General features: G+C 53.0%; 1 protein-coding gene across 1 annotated transcript; it reads right to left on the bottom strand.

Annotated features, from left to right (window-relative positions):
* Window positions 1–550: 550 nt before the first annotated feature.
* Frmd8 (FERM domain containing 8) lies at window positions 551–22,793 on the bottom strand. Its single transcript, XM_028855914.2, is given in 12 exon segments — window positions 551–2,043; window positions 4,462–4,666; window positions 9,053–9,193; window positions 10,072–10,195; window positions 11,871–11,928; window positions 11,931–12,094; window positions 16,926–17,092; window positions 17,199–17,257; window positions 17,546–17,647; window positions 20,582–20,749; window positions 22,221–22,305; window positions 22,598–22,793. Coding segments are annotated over 11 exon segments (1,395 nt in total). The 5' UTR covers window positions 22,598–22,793; the 3' UTR covers window positions 551–1,921.
* Between the last annotated feature and the right edge of the window lie 2,880 nt (window positions 22,794–25,673).

Here is a 25,673-nt window from a genome sequence, read left to right as displayed (position 1 = left end):
AGCTCCCCACACATGGAGCAGATACTGAAGCACCCAGAATCTTTGAGGTCATTGTTGTCAATCAATCTGCCCGAAAGACCAAGAAACAGAGCTCTAAGTGTGTGTCATGGTAGCACTGTTAGTCACAGCAGCCTGGCAGAGGGCCACACAGAGGACAGGGCATATCTCTAGCTATTAGGCATGACAATCGACATGCCCCAGTGGTAAGATCACGGTGCCTCAGGGACACATGGCTAAGCTGAACCCAGTTTCTGGTGTTTGTCCCACAGGGCCAAGGCTCACATCCTGCTGCCTCGCAGCCTGCTGTGGGACACAGCCTGGTAACCAGAAGGACCTTGGAGGCCACGGAAGGGCAGAGGATCCGCAGAGCTCCTCCTGGCCCCACCTGAGCCCAGGTCTCCCCAATCCACCTCTTCCCAGACCGAGAAGGGTGTCCAGGATCCACCAGATGAGACTTTCCTGGGGTGAAGTCCTGAGACTATATTCTAGGCACACAGGCCACGTGCCGTTAGGACACCCTGGCTATCCCATGTTACAAACCACGCCAAAGCATGGTAGGCACTGATTTTATTAATAAGTCAAATGACAGGAAAGACGGAGGACACTCGAGACATTTAGTCACAGTGTTCTGTCCCGGAGGGTTAAGGCACAAGTGATGCTTAATGGAAATACATAGTTCGTGTATACACACACACACACACACACACACACACACACACACACACATACACACACATCCTGGCCCCTCACATAACACACCTGGAGCCATCAACAGCAGTCAGGAAGACCAAGGCTGTCGCCAAGAGAGTAGGCCGGCAGCTCTTCAAAGGTTTATGACTCCAAGAGACTGACCACAAGTGCAGGTGACATCACCCTTCAGACAGACATTCCAAAAGTGAAGTCGGCCTTTTCCTTCTCTCTGCTGCCAAGACCTCTGGAGCCCACTGGGCAGGTAAGCTGCTCTCACTCAGAGAAATGTAAGGGTTTGCACTTCTGTGGTTTTCCACCGAGAAGACAGCTGAGCTCTGTGTCTCTGGGACCCTGTGGGAATTCCCAGGAAGTACTGAGAGCTGCACACTCACCACAGTGGGGCCCAAGGGCCTGGAGAGCATCCCTCCCTGGACCAGCTCCTCTCTAGAGCAGTCGCTGCTTCCGGGGACCAGAGCCAGGTCCCCCTTCCAACATCCTTAGGAGAGAAGGCTTGAGTTAGTGGGGCTGGCCTCAGGGAAGCCCACAGAGCAGACTGAGGCTAGCAGGGGATCACTTGAGTTACCAGGTCATCTCATCAAAGCAGATGAGACAAGACGAAATCTAACACCCCGAGACCCAGATGACAGGAAAAGAACGGGCCTGGCAGGTGTGGCAGATCCAGTCAAGCTCAGGGCAGTGGAAGGGCTTGCCAGGGCTTTCCTATGCGGAGTGTGGAACCAGTCCCTAGGACAGAGACCAGACACACAGGCCTCCACCTGCAGAGCGGACTCCAGTCCCACACACCCCAGGAGAGAAGGCAGAGCCTGTCCTGGTGGTGTGGGTGGAATGTCAGAAGAAGGAATACAAGGTAAGGTCACTGCGGTCCCGGAGAGAAAGGGCAAACACTGAACTTGCAGGCCCTGAGCTCTGAGCAGCAGTCACCTGCCATCGGAACTGCCAGCAGTCCCTTCAGAGAGAAGACACAGTCCACCTGGGGATGAGCAGGAGGGGCAGCGGCTGGGCCTGGAGAACAGGAAGAGGCAGGCTGTAGAGAGGGCTGCAGGCCAGCTCCTCCCAGTCAGGTTCAGGGCAGGCTCGGACATCACTTTTCCAAAGCAGACCCTGCACAGCATGGCCCAGGCCCACAGCCTCTGGGACTGAGGTGGCTTGGCCCGGCCTAGGGCAGTGCCTGTTCAGGTCTGGGGCGTCCAGATGTCAGGCTCGGCTTCCCTCAGCTCTGCTCCAGGCTGTCATCAGTGGGCTGCACCACGGTGTAGCTGCCCTGGCTGGTGGAGAGCTGCCGGCTGAAGAAGGATGTGGTGCGCTTTGGTTTCACCCGCTTGATCCCCCTGCCTGTGAGGGTGAGAGACAGGCTGGGAAGAGGGGCTGGGAGGAGGCTGGGCTCTGTTTCCACTGGGGCAGCTTCTTCTGGAGTCTGAACTGTGCTTTCCCTCAGAGGTGTCGTCATCCTGAGCCCATCTCCACCCCAGAGTCTCCACCCCGAACTCCATCATCAGTGGTTGATGGAACCACGGTCACCCTCGCCAATCCCAGACAGGGAGGACTCAGGACTGGCTCCCGAGTGACTCTCACTAAGTACAGGGGGAAGCCAAACAGGTGACAGAGGGCAGTGGCTGTGGTCAGGGCACAATGACAGTGACTCCTTGGTCTGCCTGCTCACATCCCTAACCCCATCAACGTGTGAGGGAAACATCCAACAACAGGCCTTTTACTAAATGCTCAGCTGGAACCCCTCAAACATTCAGGCCAGACAAAGGTGTGACAAGTACACATGATGCAGGCCAGGGCGTCTGAGGACCATTTCAAGCTCCAGGCCAGCGCAGGCCACAGTGAAGGCAGGTGCGTAATGCACAAAAATTAAAAGAAGTAAGTGTGGGACTGGGGAGATGGTGCAGCTGCTAAGCGCTCTGGCTGCTCTTCCAGAGGACCTGAGTTCAGTTCCCAGGACTGACATGGCAGCTGACAACCGTCTGTAACTCCAGTTCCAGGGGTCTGACGTCCTCCTCTGGGCACCAGACACCCAAGTAGTACACAAACACACATGCAGACAAACACCTATAGACGTAAAATCATTAAAAATTAAACTAAGCTGGGCGGTGGCAGTTAACACCTTTACTTCCAGCATTCAGGAGGCAGAGGCAGGCAGATCTCTACAAGTTCTAGGCCAGCCTGGTCTACAGATTAAGTTCCAGGACAGCCAAGGCTACATAGAGAAATCCTGTCTCAAAATACAAACAAACAAATTTAACTAGGGGCTGGAGAGATGGCTCAGAGGTTAAGAGCGGTCCTGAGTTCAATTCCCAGCACCCATGTGGTGGCTCACAACCATCTGTAATGAGATCTGGCGCCCTCTTCTGTGTACATAATAGATAAATAAATCTTTAAAAAAGAAGAAAAAATTTAACTAAAAAAATTAAAAACCTAAGAATCAGTTTTACTTTGAAGGCAGAAGTTCAGTTTAAAGTAATCTGAGTAGGGCATGGTGGTACACAACTTTAATCTCAGAGATGCAGAGGCAAGCACTTCTCTATGAGTTCAAGGCCAGCCTGGTCTACATAGCAAGTTCCAGGGCAGCTCTGTCTCAAAAACATAAGTAAAAGTCATCTTTGGTTATATATGGAGTTTGAGGCCAGCCTGGGATTCATGAGACCCTGTTTCAAAAGGACAAAACACAATGTGGTATCCTGCCTCAGATGCTGAAATAGGACAAATGTATACACTCAGAGAACCAGAAGAAAGTGTGTGTGTGTGTGTGAGAGTGAGAGAGAGAGAGAGAGAGACAGAGAGAAAACAAACAAACAAAAACCCCAAACAAAACCAAAAACAGGGTCTCACCGTGTAGTTCTTTGATGGACTAGACTCTGATTATACAGACCAGCCTGCCTTTAAACTCCCAAGTGCTGAGATCAAAGGTGTGTGTCACCACACCTGGCTAATTTATTTTTTTCTTTTTCCTTTTTGGTTTGTCAAGACAGGGTTTCTCTGTACAACCCTGGCTGTCCTGGAACTCACTCTGTAGCCCAGGCTGGCCTCAAACTCACAGATCTGCCTGCCTCTGCCTCCCAAGTGCTGGGATTAAAGGTGTGCACGCACCACCATACCTGGCTAATTTCTTTTTAATTACATGGTTTTTCTTTGTGTGTGTCTGGCTATAGGGTGTGCCTGACATGACACGCATGTGGAGGTCAGGGTCCGTTCTGTTTCCCACCCTGTGGGTCCAAGGGATTGGACCGGACTGTCAGGTCATGGCAGACACCTTTACCCACTGAGCCATCCCACACTGGCTCTAGTACTGCACTAAAAAATAAAAAAAAGACATGAACAAGGGGCTGGGGCGATGGCTCAGAGGTTAGGAGCACTGGCTGCTCTTCCAGAGGTCCTGAGTTCAATTCCCAACAACCACATGGTGGCTCACAACCACCTGTAATGTAGATCTGATGCCCTCTTCTGGCCTGCAGGGACACATGCAGGAAGAATACTGTGTACATAATAAATAAATTTTTTTTTAATTATTAAAAAAAAAAAAAGAAAAAGCATGAAGAATTTCCTGTTTTCCATGTTCTAGAAGCTGCTACAATGGACATGTCTGTCAGTGCAGCCGTAAGATGGGACAGACAGGGAATGTCCCTGAGGGCTGAGGCCCCAGCTCTTCCTTCTCCCACCCTCTGGAGTCCCCGTGGCACGTGTGCATGTGTGTGCTGTGCTCACACTGTGTGTGGGACAGACACCACGCACACACCAGAGGCTTACCGTCTTCCACATAGTCAATGGTGGAGAGATGCTGAATCCGGCTACACACCACGCTACCCTGTCTCCGCAGCTTGGGGCGCTGAATGGGAGGTGGAGAGGGGCTGGGAGCTTCCTGGGGACCAGATGCACTCTCCTGGGGCAGAGTAGGCTCAGCGGCCTGGCTCAGCTCAATGCAATACTCAATGAGGCCACTCATCAGCTCAGCCTGGGGAGGGGAGAGGGGCTGGTGTGAGGCCACAGAGCAGCAACTGCTGAGGGACATCATGCAGACACAACAGCCCTAAAGCCTTTGCTTCCTGGTGGGGGCAGGCGGTGGGCGGGGCGGGGGGGGGGGGGAATAGGTCGGCTTTCTAGGGACTAGAGGGCAGGGAAGATGTCTCTGATGTGACTTCAGAGGTAAGGTCTAGAAAGGAGGGACATGCTAGTCAGAAGGCACAGCCCAGGAGGCTGTGAGGATGTGCTAGTCAGAAGGCATGCAGACTGGGAGGTGAGAAACCAGCTACACAGAAAACCCTCAAGAGCTGGCAGGAAGCTACCAGAACTGCAGGCTGTGGGGTGTATGAGTAACAAATCCATTGCATTTCTCTCCTTCCTTCCTTTGGAGGTAGGAATTGCTAGGGAGCCCATACTGGCCTTGACCTCATCAGCTTCATGCCTCAGCTTCCAGTGCTGGACACGGACAGGCATGTGCCGCCTGGCTTCAAATGGCCTGTTAAGTATTTCAGAATTCCAACTAAGGAGTGCTCAACTGATCCAGCATATGTAAACACTGAAAAGACCAAGAAACTCTGAAATCGGTCACATTCTTCTCTATTTAAAAAGGTTTATTTCTACTTCATGAGTGTTTTGCCTGTAGCATGTGTGTGCCTGGTAAACAAGGAGGTCAGAAGCATTTTGGGTCCCCTGGAACTGGAGTTAACAGCAGCTATGAGGCACCATATGGGTGGGTGCAAATAGACCCCAGTCCTCTCTAAGTCTTAACCCTGAGCTGATTCTCCAGCCACTGTCTCATTCTTTGTTTCGTTTTTAAAAAAGCAAAGTTGTGTGTGTGTGTGTGTGTGTGTGTGTGTGTGTGTGTGTGTGTGTACACAATGTTTGGGAGTTACTGCTTCTCTTCCACCTCACTTGAGGAAGAACCTCCCATTTCTTTAGCTTTGCTAAGTAAGTACCCCATGCTAGCTGGCCCATGGTTCTAGGAGATTCTCCTGTCTCTATGTCCCATCTCACCACAGGAGTGGTGGATTACAGATGCATGTTACATTTGGCCTTTTATGGAGGATCTGGGGTTGTAGACTCAGGTCAGTCTTGTGCCTCCTGCCTGGGTCCATAGTGCATACCACTGTGCCTGGTACCAAGCATTTCAGTTAAGGGATTGTCAACCTCAATGGAGCTTTGGTACCCAATCTACTGTGATCATTAGTGAATGATACACACCAACCAATGGCTTAGACCAGTGAATCCAGAAAATAAAACAAACAACAACAACAACAACAAACCACACATAGGGGCTAGGGAGATGGCTCAGTGGTTAAGAGCCTTCGCAGCTTTTCCAGAAGCCAAGCTCAGTTCCCAGTACCTGTGTTAGGTGAGCCACAACTATCTGTAACTCTAGCTAACCTCCAAGGGCCCCTGCATACATATGACATAGACATACATCTTAGCAAAAGAATGAAAAACACAAACAAAACCTCACATATGCACAGCCAGTTGACTTTGCAAGAGCAACCCCACTGAGGAAGGAGAGTTTCCAATAGCAGACAGCAGACAACTGGCTATCCATAAGTATAAAACAGATCCTGACCTATCCAGCAAACCAACAAACGGACTTGGGCCATGGTGCACACACCAGCAATCCTAGCATTTGGGAGCTCGACTTTGAGGCCAACCTGGCCTATATACTAAGTTCAGGGTTACAGAGTGAGAACTTGCCTTAAAAAAACAAAAACCAGGCCTGGAGATGAGGCTCAACTCATAGAGTGCTTTCCCACCATGCAAGAAGCCCAGACTCCTTCCTCAGCACCACAGAAACGGGTCACGTCTGCAATCCTAGCACTCACAAGGCACAGGCAGGAGGATCAGAAGTTCAAGGTCGTGCTCACCTACATAGCAAGTCTGAGGTTAGCTTGGGTTATAGGAGACTACCTACGAACGTGAATGAGTGAGTGAGTGAGTGAGAGTGAGTGTGTGTGTGTGTGTGTATGAGAGAAATTTCATTAGAATTAAAATATCTCACTGGGTGGTGGTGGCAGCACTCAGGAGCCAGAGGCAGGAGGATCTCTGCAAGTTCGAGGCCAGCCAGGGCTACAGGGAGAAACCCTGTTTCAAAACAAAACAACAACAAAAAGAAGAAGAAGAAAAGAAAGAAAATGAAAAGCCAGCCAGGCTTAATGCCACACGCCTTTAATCTAGCACTTGGAGGCAGAGGCAGACCCATTTCTTGAGGTTGAGGCCAGCCTGGTCTACAGAGCAAGTTCCAGGACAGCCAGGGCTATATAGAGCAACCTTGTCTCAATTAAAAAAGAACCCAAAGTGGGGTGCGGGGGTGGGGGTGGCTGAAGAGACGGCTCAGCAGTTAAGAGCACTGGCCGCTCTTCCAAAGGACCCTAGTTCAATTCCCAGCAACCACGTGGCAGTTCACAACTGTAACTCCAGTTCCAGGGCATCTGACACCCTCAAACAGACATACAAGCAGGCAAACCCCTAATGGACGCTAAACAAACAAACAAATCTCTTAACAAGAAAGGGAAAATGAAAGGTGAGGTATGTGCTGAAAGGAGACATCTGCTAACATCTGGCAAGGGAGCCAATGTGGGAAGGCAGAGTGAACCTCACCATCTGTGATGAAGGCGACCGGACAACAAAAGAGGACAAAGCTGGGCACGAGGACTCTTGCGTTAGTCCCAGTACGGCCAGGAGAGGCCGGGACCTCTGGAGTGCGAGGCCACAGGGCCTGTATCAGTTCCAGGCTAGCCAGAGCTACAGTGAGCTCTGTCTCAAAGCAAAACACCCCCCCCCACACACACACACCACAAATGATCTGAGCTGACCTGACACTGCCCAGGTCTGTGGGCAGCAATTAACCAGTAGGAAAAGACCACATCATTAGTCACTACCTGGGAAAGTACAAATTAACCTGCAGTGCCCCATCCCACTACTGAGCTATTACTGCAGCAAACAAAAACTGACGATACCCAGTGCTTGCCACGGCGGGAGCCACCGTAGAAACATGAGCGTGAAGCAGTACCACGCTCTGGAAAGCAGGCTGGCTGTTTAAAAAAAGAGGGTTGGGGGCTGGAGACATGGCTCAGCAGTTGGTAGCACTGGCTGCTCTTCCAGAGGACCTGGGTTTAATTCCCAGCACCCACATGGCAGCTCACAGCTGCCTGTAACTCCAGTTCCAGGGGACCGCCACCGCCACACAGACATACACACAGGCAAAACACCAATGAACATAAAAATTTAAAGAGGATCTGTATCCCCAAAAAACGCTAGGCACAAATGTTCAGTGCTGCTTACTGGGAAGAGTCACGTGGGAACAACTTAGATGTTCTTCAGTGGGTAAGTGAGCTGTGTACCTGTGCAGCCGACCACTGAGCAATAAGAAGGGATGAACGGGACCCGGGGGTGGGGGTCACTCAGTGACAGAGGACTTGCCTAATGTGTATGGCCTTGGGTTTGATCCCCAGCAGCAGAAAGCAAGAGAGGAATAAGAAAGAAAAGAGAATGAACAGACACACCACACAACATGGATGAATCTAAAAGCATGTTGTTTAGTGAAAGGCAGCTACCCTCAGCGGCTGCCACACTGCACAGTGAAGGGCTGAACACAACTTGGGCTTCTATTCGCTGCTCAGAAGGTATCTGGGCATTCAAGTGTTTGGAAGACTGGAGAGAGAGGACATGTGTTTTTAATGACAGGAGTCCTGGAATTTGTCTATGTGCTAAAAGAAGAAAGAGGGGGCAAGAACAGTCCCCAGGAGCTGGAGAGATGGCTCAGAGGTTAAGAGCACTGCCTGCTCTTCCAGAGGTCCTGAGTTCAATTCCCAGCAACCACATGGTGGCTCACAACCATCTGTAATGAGATCTAGTGCCCTCTGCTGGCCTTCAGGCATACGTGTGGGTAGAACACTACATGCATAATAAATAAATAAATCTTAAAAACAAAACAAAACAAAAAAACAAAACCAGTCCCCAGCAGGGCTCCCAGCAGGGACAGCTCTGACATGGCTGAGTAGGAAGAATGGGTGGCGGGCGGAGAGAATGGATGTCCTTAACGCAGGCCCTCAGGCCTCTGCACCTCCTGCTCCTGAGCTGACCTCCTAGGCTTCTGCAACAGGGATGGCACAGCTGTGCAGACAGCGTGGGCTGGCCCTCGAGGGACAGCCTGCAGCTGCCACCCCCTGGTACGTGATTCCAGAGCAGGTGCAGAGCTCACCAGGGCTGCTCAGGGCAACTGAAGCCAGACACTCTTCCCAGGCCCTGGGCAGCGCTCACTCCAACCTCTTCCCCGGGCACCTGGGAGCTCCAGGGTTTGGGATTCACTGGAGACCTGGTCCCAGCCTCTCTGTCCAAGTGTGTGACCATGTCATACCTGCTTGGAGTAGATCCTCAGGAGCTTGTTGACAGGCGTGCCCTCACTGTCACCATCGAACTCCAGCCACAGGACAGGCTCCTCCTCGGGGGATGTGTGGTCCCACGACAGCTCCTGAAAGCGCAGACCCAGCAGCACATGCTGGGCAGCGGGAAACAAAGGGCAGGTTAACCTTCTACTCCCCATCGGTCCCCATCAGCCTCCTGAAGGGGACCCTTCCCCAGTGCGCTTGCCTCTCCGTACTGATTTATTTTCCTGAGAGAGGGTCTCACTATGTAGCCCAGGCTAGCCTCAGGCTCACGGGGATCTGCCTGCCCCTGCCTCTTCCTCCGTCTGCTGGGATTAAGGGATATTTATCGTGCCTGTTTGTGACACTGAGCACTAAACTCAGAGCCGTATGTATCCAAGGCAAGAATCCTACCACTGATTAGAGCCCCAAACCTCCACGCTACGTCTGCAGCCCTTCCTGTACGAGGCCAGGAATGCACACTCTTCAGTGCGTCCCTCCAGCAGGTCAGGCCCCGCAGTCCGGGAATAGCCGGCTCTGCCCTGAGAACAGAGGCTAGGGTGGGCATGCCAGGGACAGGTGCAGGCATCTGCTGTACAAGGAGGGCCGAGACACCGCTGTTTACACGGTGAGCCGGAGGTAAGGCAGCTACCAAATCAGGGAGCTCTTTCTTGGCCAGCCCAGGGAGCTCCCAGCAGGAGTCTGTGGAAAATGACCAGCCAGTCTCCACCACTGGCCAGGAGCAGCAGCAAGGTGCTGCCAGATACTACCCACTCAGAGTCAGAATCCCAGTTGCCACCCCTCTGCATGGCTCAGAACAGACTCCAAGAAGGTCCCAGAATGCATGAGCATGACTCCAGGGACATCAGAGGGAGGCAGAGTCCCCTACACAGCCTACTCAATACTGTTCCTAGGATGCCTGCAGTCAAGAAGACACGGACAAGACCCCACTCCCTTCTGGCCCACCAAGGACAATTCGGTCCCACCCCGAGGAGGTAGACGGAGGTGGTACCTTCTCCTTGCTGTCGATGACATGCACACCCTCCAGACTGATGGCCACGGTAACTGGTTTGCGCCCGCCCCGATGCAAAAAGCCCTGGGCCGGCTTGTCGATCTCACCATGGAAGAAGGCACACCTGGAGAGGGCACCAGAGTCAGCTGCCCCTCCAGCACCCAGCACACCCGGGAGGACTACGCTGGGACCCAGACGCTTAAGCTGTGTGGGTGACCGAAGGGTAAACAGAAGTCTGTCCTGGTGGTGGGGGACAGAAACAGGAAGGAACAGGGAGGTATCGGAGGTGCTAACACCTGACTGGCTAGGTAGGACTGGACTGAGCAGGAAGGAGGACCTGGGTAACATGGCACTGGGTGGGCGCTGTGGGCGGAAGGAAGCACACACCCAGGAAAGCGCACAGCCAGCTGCATCAGGGACCCCTCGGAGCCTGGGAGCCTCAGGTGGGGTAAGGTTGAGCCTGCTGCACTGACCACGGCAAAAGTCCTTCAGCAGCAGGGACCTGCTGGGGCATTCAGGAGGGAGGGCTGCCTAGGACAGTGGCGTCTGGACCTAACGCTGAAGGGAAAAGTGAGGTGGTTTCAGGGTGGCAAGACACCCAGCTGCAGTCTCCTCTCCAGCAGGCCGTGATTTCACCCATTCTGAGGCTCACCCTTGCCTCTTGCACTCGCCTAAGCTACAGCCCAAACCAAAGCAGGAAGGGATGAAAGGTGAGTGCACGCCCCTCTTCTGGAGAATTCTACACCCCACGTCAGCTTAGGCTCAGCTGAGGAGGAAACCAAAGCTGTCATAGACCCCCACTCCCATGAACTTTTCACACTCCTGGATCGCCCAGTAGTGGGTATATGTGTGCGCATGTACACACACACACACACACACACACACACACACACACACACACACACAGTCACCTCATCCATTATAAAAACCAGTAAATCCTTTGTCCTTGCCATGCCCACATCTCCTGCTCCACTGTCCAGTAAAACGCCATAAAAGCTAGGCACACTCGCTGCTTGTTTGTTTTCTTTTCAGTTTTTTCGAAACAGGATTTCTCTGTGTAGCTTTGGTGCCTGTCCTGGATCTCGCTCTATAAACCAGGCTGGCCTCGAACTCACAGAGATCAGCCTGCCTCTGCCTCCCGAGTGCTGGGATTAAAGGTGTGCGCCACCACCAACTGGGTCCCTGGCCATCTCAGGGCTCCAGATTTGAAACAATTCACCAATCTTTTTTAGCTCTAGACCAGGAATCCAAATGCCTGTATGGAATCACCACACAGGCATCTAATCGGCTTCTTTCAGCCGGCACACCCAAAACCAAGTTCCCACCTTAAGGAACCTGCTCCACTCAAGCCGACATCCCAGGAAATGACAACTGGTCAACGCAACAGGCTGGTGTGGAAAACCATGTGTCTAGATTACCGTTCCCACCACCTCGGCTCTCCTGGCTGCTATTCACAGTGGTTCCCTTCCTCTGTTGTCCCACAGAGCAGCTTCTGCTGTGTGGAGCACGCCCAGCAAGAGAGAACGATTTGTTACACACCGTGTGTGAACAAGGGCACTAGTTGCAAGGCCATCAGCCAGGCCAGAGGGGCTGTGGCGGGTAGGGAGGACCGAGGAAGGAGGGCTGGGGATGGGAAGAAGAGCAGATAGTCCACTTGCGATCAGTGTCCAGCCAGCTCTTCCAGAGCAGGATGGTGTCAGTGGAGCTCAGGGGAGGTCTCTCCTGCCTCACCATCCAGCCTCGGGCAGTCTGCAGGGTACTGAAAGAGGGAGCAGGAGCTCCCGAGATGCACCACTTACCCGTAGAAGGGCAGCTCGTGGCACTTGAGGAGGTAGGCGCGATAGTGGGAGCCCAGGTGGTCTCAGGCTCACTGTCACTGCCGGCTGCTTCCTTCACCTGGCGGTAGGCATTCAGCAGGCCTTGCTCGCCTGGCCCAGTCTTGGCCCCGCGGCCCCGGAAGGCAGCAAAGAGGCCATGGCCTCGTTTGCAGAGGTGGGCAGGAAGGAAGGAGTCCAACTTCTCCCTGCAGGGGAAGGAAAATGGGGAAGAAGTGGTCCTTCCAGGGGTGTGAGTACCATGCTCACAGGGTGGGCAAGGCTTGGCAGGTGGCAGGGCTATGAACCTTTAAGGCACGACTACACCAAGACCCTCTGCTGTGCAGAAGCGTAGCCGAGTCTTTCTCTACCACCACCTCCCAAATAACAACAGAGACTTCTTTGTTGGTTTGTTTTTCTCGAGACAGGGTTTCTCTGTGTAGCTTTGGAGCTTGTCCTGGATCTCACTCTGTAGACCAGGCTGGCCTCGAACTCATGGAGATCTGCCTGGCTCTGCCTCCCAAGTCCTCCTAAGGGATTAAAGGCGTGCGCCACCACTGCCTGGACAGAGACTTCTTATAAATTATGAAAGCTCGGCCTTAGCTTAGGCTTGTCCCGCTAGCTCTTATAACTTAAATTAACCTGCTCCTCCTAATCTGTTTTACCATGTGGCTTTCTACCTTTCTTTCTTTCACTTTGTATGTCCGACTCCCTCTATGTCTCCTTGGCGTCTGACTCACGCCTAGATTCACTTCCTCTCTCTGCCCAGAAGTCCCGCCTGCATCTCCTGCCTAGCTATTGGCCGTTCAAATCTTTATTAAACCAATCACAGTAATATTATCTTCACACAGTGTACACGTGTCCCACAACACATTAGGGGTGATAGGGGTCCTGAACTGCACAGAGAGTCCCCACTGTCCCCACCCAGCAGTGGCCTGCTCAGCCTGGCTCCAGGCCAACCCTGCCTGATATGCAAGGTCCACTGTTGAGTCAGGTGGGGGTGGGATGGATGCTCTTCCTCTCTGAGAGCAATGGGGTTCCCAGAAGAAGGGAACTCATAACAACTTCCAAGCCATGGAGGGGATAAGAGACCCAGAGTATGCATGGGGGAGCCCAGAGCAGCAGGCACAGGTGTGGGTCGGGCTCTGAAGCACCGTGAGACCAGCAGGGGGACCTGCCTATCTGCGGGGTGGGGACAGCGCTGCCACCCTATTCCTAGGACAGCTGCCACTACACTAAAACACGAAAGTTCTGCAAGCCTAGGCCCAGGACTTGGGAGGGGGTCCCCCAAGGACAGACTGGGGTTACCCCCTGCGGCCACGCTCTGATCCTGCTCTCTCCTGCTGCACCAGGCAAAACCTCCCTCCCTGTCAGCCAGCACCACCTGTTTACCAGGACGCTCAAGAGAACACCCTAGGCTGGCAGAGACAGGATGTCACCAGACCAGTCTTCACCCGAGAGGGAAGGGGACAAACATTCTAGCACCCACTGCATGCTGGGCACTGTGGAGAACCCCTTTCCCATCGAACAAGGTTTGGTGACACTAGGGCCAGGGGCGAGCAGGAAGGCTTGGGAGGTGCTCAGGTCGGGATGGGAAGCCGGAAAAGGGCAGAGGAGCCGTCTGGCTGGAGCAGGTATCTGAGCAACGTCTGTGTTCTGAAGCTAGACAGCTGGGTTTTCTGAGCGAATGGGACTTTTTCCGCCCCCAAATGACACAGACGCTGTGATACTCTGTGCTGGCTAGTTCTATGTCCACTTGACACAGTCACCTAGAATCACCTGAGAGGAGGGAGCCTGAGTGAGAAAAAGCCTCTCTCTGTAAGATCCAGCTGTGGGCCAGCCTGCAGGGCATTTTCTTGTAGGGCATCGACAGCCAGGGAGAGCCATGCCCCTGTGCTGGCAGTCCTGGGTTCTATAAGAAAGCAGACTGAAGCCAGGTGTGGCGCACACCTTTAATCCCAGCACTCAGGAGGCAGAGGCAGGCGGATCTCTGTGAGCTTGAGACCAACCTGGTGTACAGAATTCCATTCCAGGACAGCCAGGACTGTTACAGAGAGAGACCCTGCCTTGAAAAACCAAGAGAAAGCAGACTGAGCAAGCCATGAGGAAGAAGCCAGTGAGCAGCAGCCCTCCATGGCCTCCGCACATGCTACTACCTTCAAGTTCCCACCTGGTCTGAGCTCCCGCCTTGGCTTTCCCCGGTGGGCAGTGATTCAGGATGTGAAAGCCAAGCAGACCCTTTCCTCCCTGGCTGCTTTTGGTCATGATGTTTTATCATAGCAGTAGGAACCCCAACCAAGACAGCCTCTCGGTGTCCTGTTCAGCAAGAGAAGAAGGGCTGAATACCAACCAGAGCATCATAGATTCATGGAAAATAGAGCATCCTCTTTACACAGCTAAAGCCCAGGCTTAGCTGTGTGGCCCACGGCTTGGCCTGGGTCCACTCTACAGGCTTGCCTACAGCCGGACCTGGAGGCATTTTCTCTCCTGAGGTTCTCTCCTCGCAGATGATTATAGCTTGTGTCAAGTTGACATAAAACTAGCCAGCACTGAGGACCACACCATCCATGTCATTTTTTGGTGGAAAAAGTCCCACTGACCCAGAAAACAGGAACACAGGCAGGGAGGCTCTCTACCATTTTTCACCTCAGGCCACCTGGGCTCCTGCTGGCAGAGAACTGACATTCTAGCCACATTCAGAGTTCTGGGTCTGGGGCCTCAAAGTCAGTATCTGCATACAGGCCTGTCTACAACAGAACCATAAATCCTACAGGCACAGAGAGCCCAACGTGGACCCCAGCTTCAAGTTAACTTGGTAAACCTCCATGGTATCACCTTTTCCAGAGGGCAGTCCTGCTGGGGCTTTTGGAATCGAAATGCCCAGGCCATGGGGAGGAACAGCTGCTCCAAGGGAAGCGAAGGGAAAGGTCAGGAGGGAACTTGTCCCTGGGTGCATGAGGGGACTCCAGCTGTGCCCATCACCATCTGTGTCCCACCCCTACCCAAGTCATTTTTTTAACGACAGCTCCCACATGTCACGGAAAAGCCTATTCTCAGCTCTCAGGTGTGTGCAGGCTCACAGTGGGGTCCATGGAGGACACAGCTGCAGCCCGTCAGGGGTCTAACCACTGTACTTCCTTCCTCTGGGTAGGCCTAGCATAAGCTATGTGCCATGAGAGTGAGCCTGGGGGCTCTAGCTGTGTAAGGAAAGCGGCACCTCTCCTCTGCAACAGACAGTTGCTGCAGCCACCAGGTCACAAGGGAATAACATGTCTGAGCCCAGACAAGAGCTGAATGGCAGAGAGCAGAGGATTTGGGACACAGCTGAGCCCAGCCCAGGACACCCTGACTATCCAGACTTGCATGAGTGAACAAAGGAACTGTGCAATGCGTTGTTGAGCTGGGCTTCTTTATCTATTTATGAGGGGCTTTTTTTGGTATAAATGCTCTGCATGTTTGCCTGCATGCCAGAAGAGAGCATCAGATCCCATTATAAATGGTTGTGAGCCACCATGTGGTTGCTAGGAATTGAACTCAGGACCTCTGAAAGAGCAGTCAATGCTCTTAACTGACTGGGGCATCTTTCTAGCCCCAGAGCCAGGCTTCTTGTCAGGCACAAGAAAAACAGACTTGTCCATCTTGAGGTTCAGGATGCATGGCCACCAACTTAGACAGCTCAGCTGTAAGCCTTCAGAGGACTTTGAACCCAGGTTAGTCCTGCCAGGCTCCAAGTAGTCATCAGCACAGGGTCCCTCTTTACTGACTTATCCACTCATTGCAGGATTGGGGAAACAAGGAACCCTGATTAGAAATAGGTTGGACAGCCGGGCGGTGGTGGCGCACGCCTTTAATCCCAGCACTCGGAGGCAGAGCCAGGCGGATCTCTGTGAGTTCGAGGCAGCCTGGCTACAAGTGAGTCCAGAAAGGCGCAAAGTTACACAGAGAAACCCTGTCTCGAAAAAAAAAAAAAAAAAAAAAAAAAAAAAAGAAAAAAAGAAATAGGTTGGAATGCAAGTATACTAGTCACCAGAATTTATCGTATTCTTTGTTTGCAACAGGGTTTCATGTAACCCAGGCTGGCCTCAAACATACTATGTAGTTAAGAATGACCTTGAACTCCTGATCTCTCTGCTTCTACTCCCTGAATGTTTATGGTAATTAGGAGCATGAGGCATCATGCCTGGCTCACAGCTCTTTAGTTCAGGCTAGCTTAGAGCCCATGGTAATCCATTCTCAGCCTTCCAAATGCTAGGATTACAGGTATGGACCAGACCTTGTCCCTGGAACTATTTCTAAACCTCTATGGAGGCAGAGGCCAACATGCTCTGCTATTATGGCAGACTCAGCTTCCATCCTTCTAGACAGGAACCAGAAGCAGGCAGCGGCCTGGTGAGTGTCTGGGAACAGGATTCTATTCTTGGGGGTTGGAGTTTACGCTGAACTGTTAGTGGTTACTGGGTGTGTGTGTGTGTGTGTGTGTGTGTGTGTGTGTGTGTGTCATATAGTCACTTCCTGACTGTGACTCTGAAGAATAAAAGCACAATTCCTGGGCTGGAGAGATGGCTCAGAGGTTAAAAGCACTGGTTGCTCTTCCAGAGGACCTGGGTTCAATTCTCAGCACCCACATGGCAGCTCACAACTGTCTATATAACTCCAGTTCCAGGGGATCTAGAACCCTCACACAGACATACATGTAGGCAAAACACCAAGGAACATAAAATAAAAATAAACCGTTTAAAAAACAAAAGTACAACTCCCTCCAGACTTCAGCTAGAGGTAGGGCTCCATCTACACGTGCACATCCCTTGTGCTGAGGATGCCCCTTAGAAGTCACTTCATGTGTGTATCCACTGCCCAGAGATTGAGGAAAAGGGAGCTCAGAAAAGTGGAGAACTCACCAAGGCCACCCAGTGGGCCTGTGTGCATCCGAGGCCTGACTTCAGGACTGCCCCACCTTGCAGGACCTAGAACCACTTGTAAGTAGAACCTTGCACAGCAACTTTCCCACGGCGTGCCTATCTCAAGTCTCACGGTCCTTACCTCAGAGTGCAGGCAGCAGCCTGGCCAGGCTGGTAGGGCCCGAGCTGCACACGGCATATGAGGGCACCCAGCACCTCACAGTCCTCCAGGTCGCAAGGGTACCGAGCAGTCAGCACGTTGCCCTTGGCTTCCTCATAGAACAGCCGCAAGATCTCCTCGTCACGGATCTGCAGGCCAGGGTGGCATGAAGACAACAGCACAGAGGAACTGGGCAAGGCATGACGGTCTAGGCATCCAGGGGCTGGGGGGACCGGGCACTGGCGCACGCCTTACCTGGAGCTCTCGGCGCTTTGGGAAGAACACATTCCTTCGGAACTGAAGGGAAGGCTCATCTGGAGAGAGCGGCTAGAGTCAGTGCCTGGTCCCCCTGCATTACACAGCCCTGCCCTACCCTAAGTGGCCCGCCCCAGCTCCAACCTCAGTCTTCTCCCTGGAGAGCCCTCCTGAGTGTGTGTGTGGGGGGGTGCCGACCAGACCATGAGCACACAGTGCATCTCTGTTCACAGCCTCTCCCGGCCTAGCCGCCCCAAGGCTCCCTTCAGATGCCCTCTCAGTTCTTCTGTCAGGTGGCTGACAAACTGCTGAGCGGACAGAGCCCCTGCCCCAGCAGCGACACTGACCCATGGCCACGTCTTCATCCGAGGCATCGGTGAATCGCAGCAGCAGCTCTGGCCACTGGCGGCCCAGCTTGTAGGGCTGATGCTTGGGTTTCAACTGCACCTCTGCAGGGGAAAAGAGGAGACGGCCATGCAGGTGCCCGCTGACCAGGCCAGTGGCGCCTCATCACCGTCATACTGCCCACCGACAATGAGGATAGTCACAATCAACAGCAACCGAGCAGGCCCAGAGCCACGGCCAGTGATTTAAGTGTATTCGCCCTGAACAACCCTGACCTCCATTCTAACTTGGGGAGTACCAGGTTCAGAGGGGTGAGTCACCTGCCTCGAGCCACAGCAAGTGACAGATTCAGCTTGTACACTAGGGCCCTGTGAGCTAGGTGACAGTGGTCCCGAGACGTGGCTTGAGAGGTGAGGTGCTGTTGGGCTCACCCAGGGATGTGCTGAGATACACGGTGAGGATGCCAGCACGTCCTTGCCAGACACGAATCACGTTCTCCCTCTGGCTGCCCCTCCCCACTAATGGCTGAGCTCTGTGTCCTGCCAGCCAGATGCCAATGGTTCTGTGGACCACTCGGACCTTCCTTTGGACCCTGACCTTGACCAGATAGCAGCCCCAGCCTCCAAGTGGCCTTCTAGCCTCCTCCATCCAACCTCTGTATCCAGCTCCAGACCTTTTTGTCATGTTTCTGACCCCATTTTCCCACAGCCTTCATTTCTTCCACCTCCCCGTCCCCCCACTATCCACAGGCTCACAAGATGGGGCTACAGGACGCCAAGACCACTCACTCACCTGAAGCCCACAAGGGATGGCCACTTCCCAGGGCTACACACAGTTAACGGCCACACAGGACCAGAGCTTAACGTCCCAAGCCTCCCTTCGGTACACATCTGACTCAGGGGCAACGCTCTGTGAGTTCTCCCATGGAGGATGCCATGCGTCAGATTCCCTGTCTGTTCAGCACTGAGGAAATCCAGAGTGGGACGGAAGACCTGGGCACAGGGTGTTCCTCCTGCCTTCACTTCCAAGTCCCAGAGCCCCCGCCATCAGAACAGGGCTATCCCAACACCACAGCCTCAGACTTCGGGGTGGGACCTTCCTCCCTGGCGGCCATCATCCAAGTAAGACTACAGTTCCTGGAGCTAGTTCCACGCAGGCAATAATGAGGAGCATGACAGGCTCCGCCTCACAGGTCGTGCCCTGCTTAGCGCGCGCGCGCGCGTGTGTGTGTGTGTGTGTGTGTGTGTGTGTGTGTGTGTGTGTGTGTGTGTGTGTGGGTGGGGGGGGTGGGGTGTGTGTGTGTGTGTGTGTGTGTGTAGGGGTCTGAAGGAACCTTTCAGCCTCCCACCCCAGCCTGGGAAGAACGTGGGTGTTGAGTGTGCTGCGGCCTCAGGCACTCTCATCCTGGACAGGCAAAGCATTCAGTTCTTGCCACCGGCAGGCTAGGGAATGTGAGGGAGCGGGCATGAATAACGTGGAGGAGGAGCAGGCTGCCCAGCAGCAGCACTGGGAGCCTCTTGTGACTGATGAGGGGCCACCCACTAGGACCTGCTATCCCCAGCTTTCCACATAGCCAAGGGGCCCCAGCAAAGGAGGGGCTGGGACAGCGGAAGAGGTGGGTGTGAGCCTGGGAACAGCAACTGCAGGAAGCCAGGGGGCAGGGAGGAGGGGGGGCTGGAGCTCCTCCCACAGGCTAGGGGCAGAAACCTAGGGGCCTCGGGAGAGGGAGGTACCAGTTCTGATCCCTAGGGCCTGACCCAGCTGTCCTGCTCAAATTCTTGAGACCAAGTGGCCCTTCCTTCACAACAAGGGCACTGTCACTCTCTGGTTTTGTCAACACTAGGGACTGATGCAGGGCTGTGCACAGGCTACACAAGCACTCTGCTACTGAGCTGTGTTCCTAACCCGCAAAGGATTTTAAAAAAAACACACTTTGGGCTGGCAGTGGTGCTGCACAGGAAGGCGGATCTCTGTGAGTTCGAGGCCAGCCTGGGCTACAGAGCAAGATCCAGGACAGGCGCCAAAACTACACAGAGAAACCCTGTCTCGAAAAAACAACAAAACCACCCCCCCATACTTTGGTATATGCTCAACTTAAAAATTATTATTATTATTATTATTATTATTATTATTATTATTATTCATTTATTGCGTGTGCACATGTGGTCATGAATGGGAAGTCAGAGGAGGACTTGCAGGAACTTGTTCTCTCCTTCCACTACACAGGTTCCAAGGATCACCCTAGGGTGACAGGCTTAGCGGCAAGCGCCGTCACCCCGAGCCACCTTGCCAGCCCTCAAAGGAAAATCTAAGCTCAGAGAACACACTGGCGCCAGCCCTGATTTATTTCCCAAAATGATGACAATGACCCTCCTTTAGTCTCTTTCCTCCCCTGTCAACAGGCTCAGGGACCATAATGAGGGACTTTATTCACTGGCCTGAGTCTATAAAACCCTGTCTTCCATTCCCATCCCACTTTGGGGCCCCAGCCTACAAGGGCAGGAAGTGTGTGGTCACAGGGCCAGACACCAGGTAGGGCAGAGGCGCCATGCAGAAAGCCATGCTCCTCTTCTCCCTGCAGCCCCACCCCTAAGCAATCGTGTCCCTGTACCGCAGCAGCGTTTCCCTAGCCACGTCTACACCCCTCCCTACAGCCAGCACGCAGAGCTGGCCGCTGGGGTCTCTGGTCCCGACACCACTAACCCACTGCTCCAGATCTCAGGACTTCACGCTGCAGGGCAGACCTGAGCCCTCCTTCACACACAGGAGAAACACTGAAGTTAACCTCGCAGGGTGTGGCTCAGATGGCACCCTCTGTATGCAGGGGGCTTTCTGCTCCTCTGGAGGTCAGGGATCCAGCAGTACTGCATCAGCACAAGAAAAAGGCAGCGACAAGGGATCCGGAGACCTCCTGGGGCTCCGGGACACACCAGGTCCCATCTCTCCGACTGGTAGTGGCCACAGGTTCTCATAGCTAAGTCCTCTCTCTGCCCCAGCTAGTGTCCTTCTCATCCTCCCCTCTCATTGCCAGACCTTACCCAGAAGAGGGGAGACAAGCCAGAGTGCAAAGGCCTCCAGGGCCACGTCTGGGAGCTGCAGGACTTCCTGGACTGCACGGTGCAGCTCATGGGCACTGATGGAGGGCAGGTTCTCCACAGCCAGGGGCACTACTGTATCATCAGCCAGGTACACCAGCACATCTGCTGCTGGAAGATAAGTTGGACTTGTCATCCGAGGCCCACCACCAGGCCAATAAGGCCAAGGGGGCTTCTCCACCACCCTTTGCTCCATATATGACCAGGCTACACTGACATACCCCCTCGAGACCCCGTTAACAGTGATGCTTATGGCCAGGTATGGTGGCACACACCTGTGGTCCCAGGACTCAGGAGGCTAAAGGTGGAGGATTTCAAGTTTTAGGCCAGCCTGGGCTCCATAGCAAGACCAGTATTTTAAAAATAAATAAATAAAAGTGCTGCCTTTCTGAGACCTCAAATTACCCAGAAACCATGGCCCAGGTACCAGGCCCCTTTCACCCGCTAGGTACATGAAACCACCTCCCTCTTCCTCTGCAGTATCAAACACTGCTGAATTTCCAATTCTATTTCTCAGGTGGGGAAGTAGGACAGGGGTCACTTATCCTGAGGTCACACTTCCGTATCAGGCTGGGAGCAAGGCCAACTAGTGACCTTCTGACTGTCTGGGTCAGACTAAGAGGGCAATGATGTTTTCTAAGGCCACTCCAGATTACAGCAGGCTCCAACTCTCAGCTTCATTGGGACTCTTCAAAACTCTAAGGATCAGTATTGTGGCTTTTGCGAATAGCTTTAAGTAGACTGGGGAAAAACAAACAATTCATATAGCCAAGCGTTCCCTTGAAACAAGCTGGACTCCCATTTGGAATCCACAGCCAGCGGCAGATGCTTGGCAGGGTGGCCAGGTTCAAATCCCCATCCCTGAACCACAGGCCCAGTAAAGGAACACTGAGTTTGGGGGCTTAAATCCTCAACTTGCGATCCTTGCCGCTCTCTGCTTACTTGGCTGACTCCAGCGGGACTCCGAGTCAGCTGTAAATCTGTAAAAACAGTTAATAACCACTCCTCAAAGGGTCGCCACCTACCCTACAAAGCCTGTAAATGTGCTGGGCATGGCATACAGCTAACACGCTGAAGAGACTTTTTGGATTCTGGTCTCTTCCGCTCCCACAGCTACTTTGAGAGATCAAACAGTCTCCCCCAGGAGACTGGGGTTCAGATCCATTTTATAGGCAGGAAAACAGGGCCCTGAAGGCTCAAGTTTATGATCACGTTGGCCTGCTCCGGTAGTTTGGGACCTAACAACCTCTCTGGGGCCGAATTGCCTTCCAATAAAACGAAGAAGAGAATCCCTGCTTTCAAAAGGCTGTTTGTAAGAAAGAAATGGAACCAAAGAAGTGGTGTCACTTTCCATTTACGTGTCCTCACGTGAAGACATGAAGAGTCAAGAAGTGCGTGGCTTGGTCACTACGACTGACACAGCCCAGCTCGGTCCTCTGATTTCTATGGGTTTGCCACACCTTAGCACATCTTACTTCTTATAACATTAACTTACTGAAAACGAAGGCAAACCGGAGCCACGTCCCCAGGGTCGGACCAAAAAGGGTACAGAAGAGATGAAAAAAAAAGCGTAGAGACCTACCTCGGGCTCCCACGGAGGAAACGCTGCTTCGGTGGGACCGCTCCGCAGGGCCGGGCTGCCCCGTGTTACCTTCTGCGCCATCCATCTGCAACAGGAACGACAGAGAGCATTTAATGGGGATCCTGGGCTGACGGTCTCCACAAACTTTCAGCCAAGAAGCCAAGGGGTCCCGGGCTCGGTCTACAAGTCTTAATCTATGTACAGGGATCAACTGTGCAGGCGGAAAGAGGGGAGTGACGCTCTGCCGAGTGCAGGCAGGGGTGGTGCTGGCTCAGGGCGGTGACCGTCAGGTGCATGGGGTCGCAGGTCGCCCAGGCAAGTCAAGGCGCGCCCCCGTCCAGGGCGGGGACCCGGGCAGGGCGTGGCCGCGCTCTCACCTCGCAGGGTCGCAGAGCTCGGTGCCTCACGCCAGAATGCCACCCGATTCAGGCCTCCAGCTCTGGACCCACCGCCACGGCCGCCAGCGGGGTCTCAGACCCCAGCGGAGGGTGGGTACGCAGGCTAGGCGCAGCCGAAGCTACCGTGGGAGGAAGTTCGGATCCCAGGCCTCGCCTCTTCGACCGTGGGAGCCAATCGGAGTCCGGAGCCTCGGCGCACGCGCGCTCACTCGTTCCGTCCTTCGGCCCCGCCCGCCCGCCCCCTAGCTCGGTGGGTCGCGCGCATCCGAAAGCCCCTGGCGCGAGCCCGGCTTAGCCACGCCCCTTGTTGTGTCTGTCACCGCCGCCTACTTGAATGGCCGGTGTTCCTCCGTGCTCGAGACCCTTGATCTGTATGTAATAGGATGTGGCCAAGATCCATGAAAACCAAGCATGAGCGCGCGAGCTGTGCCGCTCCCTCTCCTTGCGACTTGACTGGACCCCTCTCTGAAACGGAGATGCTTCCTTGGGGCCAACGCTGGGCTGGGCAGTAGTGGAAGCTCCTGGCTGGTCTTCAGTGTTGTTTTTGTTTTGTTGATCTTTTTTTTTTTTTTTTTTTTTTTTTTTTTTTTTTTTTTTTTTTGGTTTTTCGAGACAGGGTTTCTCTGCGTAGCTTTGCGCCTTTCCTGGAGCTCACTTGGTAGCCCAGGCTGGCCTGGAACTCACAGAGATCCGCCTGGCTCTGCCTCCCGAGTGCGGATTAAAAGCGTGCGCCACCACCGCCGGGCGATCTTTTCTTTTCGTTTTGTTTTGTTTTTTGAGACAGGGTTTCTCTGTGTAGCCCTGGCTGTCCTGGAGCTCACAGAGATCTGCCTGCCTCTGCCTCCAGAGTGCTGGGACTAAAGGCGTGTGCCACCATGCCTTGCTACGTTTTTTCAGTTTAATTCATTTCGGTCCAAACTGGATGGCACACAAGCCTTTAATTCCAGCAGAGGGAGACAGAGGAAGGCAGATCTTGGGTTTCCAGGATAGAGCTATACAGTGAAAAACCAACCAACCAAAACCACAGGAGGTGGGCCAACCATGGGCAAACGCTGTAACCTCAGCATTTGATGGAGTCAGGAGGATCAGCAGGAGTTGAGGCCATACTTGGCCACACAGGACAGAGTCAGCCTGGGCCATATGAGACTGTCTCGAAAAAACAAAACAAAGTCACAACAATAAATATTACAGAAGGCCACCGTACTGCCATAGGAGATACCAAACTCTACAGGCAGAGAGGGAAGCTCGTCAGTTCCTGCTCACCTGCTATGTGCTGGACACAGGCCAAGCCCTCTCCCGTGGGTCTCATGAACAGGTCTTATGGGCTCTGTGAATGGAACCTAGAGGATTAGTAGCCACCATGTATGTGCTGGATACTTTAAAAAGGTGTGTGTGTGTGTGTGTGTGTGTGTGTGTGTGTGTGTTGATGTGGGTTTAACCCAGTGTGTGTGTGTGTGTGTGTGTGTGTGTGTGTGTGTTGATGTGGGTTTAACCCAGTGTGTGTGTGTGTGTGTGTGTGTGTGTGTGTGTGTGTTGATGTGGGTTTAACCAGTGTGTGTGTGTGTGTGTGTGAGTGTGTGTGTGTGTGTGTGTGTGTGTGTGTGATGTGTTGATGTGTGTGTGTGTGTGTGTGTGTGTGTGTGTGTGTTGATGTGTGTGTGTGTGTGTGTGTGTGTGTGTGTGTGTGTTGATGTGGGTTTAACCCAGTGTGTGTGTGTGTGTGTGTGTGTGTGTGTGTGTGTTGATGTGGGTTTAACCCAGTGTGTGTGAGTGTGTGTGTTGATGTGTGTGTGTGAGTGAGTGAGTGTGTGTGCTGATGTGGGTTTGACCCAGGGCCTCCTGTGCATGAATGAAACAAGCACTCCAATCCTGAGCTACCCCTGAGAGAAAATGTGGGACCCTTCCCCTTTCTCCCCTGCTCCATCACTGCCTCTTGTTCCCCCACGTTTTGGACTTTCCCTTCCCCACATAGTGTCCCTTCTTTCTATGTTTATGTCCTCTGTGTGTGCGTATGTGCATGTGTGGTGTGTGTGCATGTGTGCACATGTGTGAAGTGTGTACACATTCTTTCTAGACTCTGGAGCTGGGGAGATGGGAGGGTGAGTGAAAGTGCTCACTGCACTCCAGACGACCCAAGTTGACCGGATGTCGGGCATCTAGTCAAATCACTTCTACGGCCAGATGGACAGCGGAGACGAGAGACTCACCTGGAAGCAGGCAGACCATGCTGTGCAGCATCAGAAACCAGAGAGACACTGCTTTAACAAAGTGGAAGGTGGGAACTACTCCCCAAAGTTGTCCTTTGGTTTCTATATGAGTGCTGTGGTACAGGTGTGCACACTCTTGCTCACTATTTGTCTCTGAAACACACAATGAATTAATTCTTTTTTTTTTTTTTGTTTTGTTTTTTTGAGACAGGGTTTCTCCTTGTAGTTTTTGGTGCCTGTCCTAGATCTCGCTCTGTAGACCAGGCTGGCAGTTAATTCGTCTTTTTAAAAATGGGCCTGGAGGGCTGACACTGGTTAATAGCACTGAGGGACCTGGGTTCTGTTCCCAGCACAGGTATGGTAGCTTACAACCTCCTGTAACTGCATTTCTAAAAGATCTGACACCCTCTTCTGACCTCTGAGAGCTCATGCACACTGATAGGACACATACATACATTCAGGAACACAGACATACACACATAAAAATAAATAAATGAATATTGGGGCTGGAGAAATGGAACAATTAAAAGCATTTACTGTTTTTTTTTTGTTTTGTTTTTGTTTTTCCCCTTGAGACAGGGTTTCTCTGTGTAGCCCTGGCTGTCCTGGAACTCACTCTGTAGCCCAGGGCTGGCTCCAAACTCAGAGATCTGCCTGCCTCCCAGTGCTGGGATTTAAGGCATTCACCACCATCACCATCCAGTTTGCCTGGTTTATTTTTAATTTTAGATTCTACACATGAAAGAAAATGTGATAATGGTCTTTCTGATGTCAGCTTATTTTGTTTAGCATGATGATGATGTCACTTTGTTGTTCTTTACACCTTAAAACTCCATTGTGTGCAGGTA

This window comes from Peromyscus leucopus, chromosome 1 (genome assembly GCF_004664715.2).
Source record: "Peromyscus leucopus breed LL Stock chromosome 1, UCI_PerLeu_2.1, whole genome shotgun sequence".
Taxonomy (NCBI): Eukaryota; Metazoa; Chordata; class Mammalia; order Rodentia; family Cricetidae; genus Peromyscus; species Peromyscus leucopus.
The sequence above is the reverse complement of the archived record's forward strand: the minus strand, read 5'-3'. Positions and strand labels throughout refer to the sequence as shown.